The 4,944-nt window shown below is 54.1% G+C and overlaps 1 protein-coding gene across 1 annotated transcript; it reads left to right on the top strand.

Moving 5' to 3' along the window:
• The first annotated feature begins 241 nt into the window (after nucleotides 1-241).
• On the top strand, nucleotides 242-2,501 carry LOC109768451 (protein IQ-DOMAIN 19). Its single transcript, XM_020327168.4, has 4 exons — nucleotides 242-941; nucleotides 1,158-1,385; nucleotides 1,477-2,121; nucleotides 2,254-2,501. Exons 1-4 carry the CDS (start codon nucleotides 522-524, stop codon nucleotides 2,272-2,274), a joined length of 1,314 nt encoding a protein of 437 aa, XP_020182757.1. The 5' UTR covers nucleotides 242-521; the 3' UTR covers nucleotides 2,275-2,501.
• The last annotated feature ends 2,443 nt before the right edge of the window (nucleotides 2,502-4,944 follow it).

Below are 4,944 nucleotides of genomic sequence, written 5' to 3'. Positions count from 1 at the left end.
AGAGGAATGCTTGGACCCTGGAGGCTGCCTGCAACTGCACATCAAAGCCCGAGCGACTGTTCCAGATTCACATCACGGGGAGCTAAGCAGCCCCAGCGCCTCGTCATCGTGATGCATGAGACAATGATCCATGATTGACATGGACCCCGGCAGGCCAGCTCTAGCTGATCTGAACTCAGCTCAGCTCTCCGAGTACAGTGCACTCACTTGCTGTGTTTGTTTAAAGGCGAAAGATTCTGACTGACAGCCAGCCTTTGTAGGGAAGCTCTCCACGTTCCTCCCGTCCCGCCCGCACATGCGCTCGCCGACCGGGCGCCAATGCCATTGCTCGGCGGCTCGCGTCGGTTGACTGACACGTTGTGCCACTGTTCCAAGCTCGCGCGGCGCGCCGGGGTGGTTGGCTGGTTGGTGATGGCGCTTCCAATGCCTAGCAGGCTTCTTGATTTGTCGCCGGGGGCTATAATATAGTCCGGTCCGTCGGTTCTGTTGTGGCTGAGGGCGGTTCATCGAAGGTGCTCGCAATGGGGAAGGCTGCGAGGTGGCTGAGGAGCATCTTGGCCGGGAAAAAGGATGGCGGCAGGAGAGGGGGCAAGCGGGGGCAGGCACAGTGTGACTCGACGCCTTTGGCTGAGCTGCCGGCGGCTGCCAGCCCGAGGGAGAAGAGGCGATGGAGCTTCCGGAGGCCTGCGGCGGCGGTCAAGACCGCTGCCGGGCCGTCGCCGTTGGCCCAGGAGGCAGGCGGTCTGTCGGTTACGGTGTCGGAGCGCGAGCTTGAGCAGAGCAAGCGCGCCGTGGCGGTGGCCATGGCGACTGCAGCGGCTGCCGATGCCGCGGTGATACGGCTGACACCCCCCGAGGCGGAGGACGACCTCAACCTGTATGCCACCCCTGTCCAGGAGGCCGCAGCCGCGAGGATCCAGGCCACCTTCAGAGGCTACCTGGTGAGCTTGACATCAACAAGTTTGATAATGTGTTACTCCATCCATCTTCATGTGATTAGCTCAGTTAAAACACAATGTTAATACAATGTTGATACATACTGTACTCCTGATTTAGCAATGCACGTTAAATCAAATGTCGATGCAATTGAACAAATTCTGCAGAAACAGAAGCATTTCTTTTCTGATTTGCGCTGAGCATGTGACGTGCTGGTGCAGGCAAGGAAGGCTCTGTGCGCACTGAGGGGTCTGGTGAAGCTGCAGGCGCTGATCAGGGGCCACCTGGTGAGGAAGCAGGCCAGAGCCACGCTCCGCCGCATGCAGGCCCTCCTCATGGCACAGAACCGCGTGCGCGCGCAGCGCATGCGCATGCTCGAGGAGGAAGACCACGCCGCCGCCCCTGTCGACCGCCGGTCGCCGCAGCACCCCAGACGCCGCCGCTCCTACGTAAGCCCGCACGCGAGCGCTAGTACGTAGAACCTTGAGATCGTGCAGGCCGGCATGGTTGAATCAGGGAATGTGTGGCTGCTGCATGCAGGAAATGGACAGGTCCGGCGAGGAGCATGCCAAGATCGTCGAGATGGACATGGGGGAGCCGCCGCGGCGGGGGCGGAGCAGCTGCTCGGTCGCGGCGAGCGAACCATGGTCGAGAGAGCGCCGGCGAGCCGAGTGCTACGGCCCCGGCCACGGCCAGTGCTCGCCAGCGCCGTCGGCGGCGTTCACCGAGATCACGACCCCGCGCGCCTACAGCGGGCACTTCGAGGACTTCGAGCCGGCGACGGCGCGCGTCAGCGCGTACGTGCCGGCAGGTTACGCCGACGAGGGCGAGTCCGCGTCCGAGTTCTGCCCGAACTACATGGCCAACACCCAGTCCTCGCGCGCCAAGGCCCGGTCCCAGAGCGCGCCGAAGCAGAGGCCCGACTCGCCGTCGCCGCTGGAGCGGCAGCCGAGCCGGCGCCGCGGTGGCCCGGCGCCCCTGCCGAGAAGCGTCAAGATGCAGCGGTCGTCGTCGCACGTCGGCGTGCCATCGTCGGCGGCCGCCATGTACGCACAGTACTACCCGTGGGCGGTGAAGCTGGACCGGTCCAGCGCGTCGCTCCATGAGAGCGAGTGCGGGTCGACGAGCTCCGTCCTCACCGCCGCTACCACCGTCGGTTACAGCCGCTCCATGGTCGGATTCGAGGTGCGCGACCATGATTGGATCACAACTTCACAACAAACACACAAATAAACAGAATTTCTTGGTTTCTTGTATTTCTTCATTTGATCGCTGACTGATGAGAACTTCTTGATCTTTCTTCTCGTGTTGTTTCAGGTGCACAGGAACCAGTACTGATGAGTCACTGCTAGCAGAAGCAAGATATAGTAACTCAACTTCAGAACATTCAAAGAAAATGTGCACTGTGTGCGCGTCAAATGTTGGCGCTTGATGCCCTGTGTCTCGATCCCGAGTTGTATGCTTTTTACGAGACTAGCAAATATGTACTATGTGTGTTGCAACGAGAAAAAAACTCATCATACTGCTGTAGGCAAATATACGGTCTAAAACACATCGGTTGATTTTGACGCGCGTCGAAGGTTCCCATGAAGAAGAATTGTATGCTTTCAGGCAGACCATATTTGCAGAACGGCTATGAAATGTATGCATTATTCGGTTGGGGCTAGAATACAACAGACAAAGAAACAATGATTGCTTTGGTAACATGGCCATGAGCGAGTGGACTTGATCAACGCCTGAGGCTAGTCATAGTGGGGAGTAACTTAGAGTAGTGTCATACATATGACACTAGTCTTTGTTACTACCTTCATAGTGCAAAGTAATATATAGATAGTATCATAGATGATTGCATTTATTATGTTATAGACTCATTTTGCTTTGGGTTGCGTTATGTTACAGTAACATATTATGTTACTCCAAACACCTCTCTCCTCATTAGCTATATGCCACATAAGCAAATTTGTCTTGAAATACGCTATGTTACTTGCTAAGTTACTCCCACTATGACCAGCCTGACGCACCTCCCCAGCTGCTAGCCCCGCAAAGATTGCATCTCTTCGTAAAATGATTTTAAGTGAACTTGACAAACTTATTAGGGCACTACTTATGCTACCTAACATCCAAAATTATAGGACCAAGAAGATGCACTGTGCATTTTTTCCCAAGAAAACTTTCCATTTATTTGTCATGTCATGGTAGTACAAAAAACACAGAAATGACAAAAATTGCATCCACATCGTAGACAATCTAGCGACGATTACATGCACTAAAGCGAGCCGAAGATGCGTTGCTGTCGTCGCCCCTCCCTCACCAGAGTAAGGTCAAACTTATATTATAGTAAACGGTCGTGAAGTCGTTGGGCAAAGGCCTCACAAGATTAGCGCACCAGAATAGCACCTGTCAGCGATGAAGAGAAGTATATATCGAAAGGATCAACTATGTATACACATGAACAAAGACTGGATCCAAGCAGATCCATCAAAGACCAGCACCGACCGAATCCCGTGGGATCCACGAAGACACACCTAAACCAACCCTCCGCCATGCACTATGTATTTTAAATCAATTCACTTCCCAAGTTTAAAGCAATTCACTTCCCAAGATAACCTTATTAAGAGGAATTGGCATGGAAGTCCGCAATGTGTCTTTTGTCACCATGATGAGACAATAAAACATTTATTCTTTCAATGCAAATTGGCTCGTTCTATATGGTCAGTCGTCCAAATAGCTTCTGGCTTATATCCTCCTTGTAGTGTTGCTAATGTATTTGACAACTGGTTACATGGGATTGATCACAGGTTTAGAACTTTTCTCAGGGTGGGAGCGCTTGTCATTATTTGGTCGCTTTGGCTATGTAAAAATGATAAGGGTTTTAACGATAAAAGTACTTCCCTGATGCAGGTTATCTACAGATGTACCGGAACTCTTCGTTTATGGTCCTCTCTACAATGCGTGGAGAATCAAGACCTGTTTACGGAGGTGTGTACATGATTGGAGGCTACGGCGAGGGATACTTTTACCCAGCATGGGTGGCAGCATGATCTTAGGATTGACCACCCTCCGCTTTAGGCGTTATACGGACTCTTTGAAGGGTAACGCAGCAGAAAACAAAAATTTTCCGACCTACGCACCAGCCCAGGACCACTTGTAACACCCTGAGAATCATGCTACAGTAACCCCTGTGATTAAGCTAATCATGTTGCTAAACAGGGCTTGATCACATTGGAATCACCTTCCTTTCAAACTCCTAGCTCAAACTTCAAATATAATTAAAGTGAAAAATAAAAGTTTTCAAAAATTCAAACAAAAATGTTCAGTGGGTGCTAAATAATACACTGGTAATTATGGTGGAGAAAACACATTTTTTATAAAATGTCTAAATACTTTTAAATGAAATAAAACAGAAAAGGGAATAAGCAAATAAAGAGAAAACAGAAAACAGAACCCAGGCAGAGAAAAAGAAAAAAAAAGGGGAAAAAGGCCCGCTTCCCCCCCCCACTGCCCCCCCGGCCCAAACTGGGCCGCAGCCGCGCCCCCGGCCCAGCCCACCTCCTCCCTCGCCCCTTCCCTGTTCCCCCGACCGGGTCGGAACAGGGGCGCGCTGCCGCCCGACCCCCTCGCCGGCACCGACGCCGGAGGGGATAAGGTCGCCAGCTCCCCCGCCTCCTCGGGCCTCTCTCCCACTCACCCCCGCTCTCCCTCTCGGCCCCCGCGCCTCCCCCTTCCCTCCCCCGGATCTGCGCCGCCCCCCCTCTTCCCCACGCCCGACGCGCTCGCCGCCGTTCCCCTCGTTCACGCGGCCACCGTGCCCCACTCGCCACCTCGCCGTGTCGTACGACGTCGCCGCCCTCGACTACACCCCCTCCGCCTCTCCGTCGAAGCTCGGAGCCACTGCATCGGCCTCCCCGAGCTCGCCTTCATCTTCGGACGCCGGCGCACCCCCTTCTTCCCCGGCGACGACCTGCTGCTACTAAGCCACCCACGGGCTTTTCTTGCGCCGCGCGGTGA

This window comes from Aegilops tauschii, chromosome 2, assembly GCF_002575655.3.
Source record: "Aegilops tauschii subsp. strangulata cultivar AL8/78 chromosome 2, Aet v6.0, whole genome shotgun sequence".
NCBI classification, from domain to species: domain Eukaryota; kingdom Viridiplantae; phylum Streptophyta; class Magnoliopsida; order Poales; family Poaceae; genus Aegilops; species Aegilops tauschii.
This window is presented reverse-complemented; position numbering and strand designations above follow the sequence as displayed.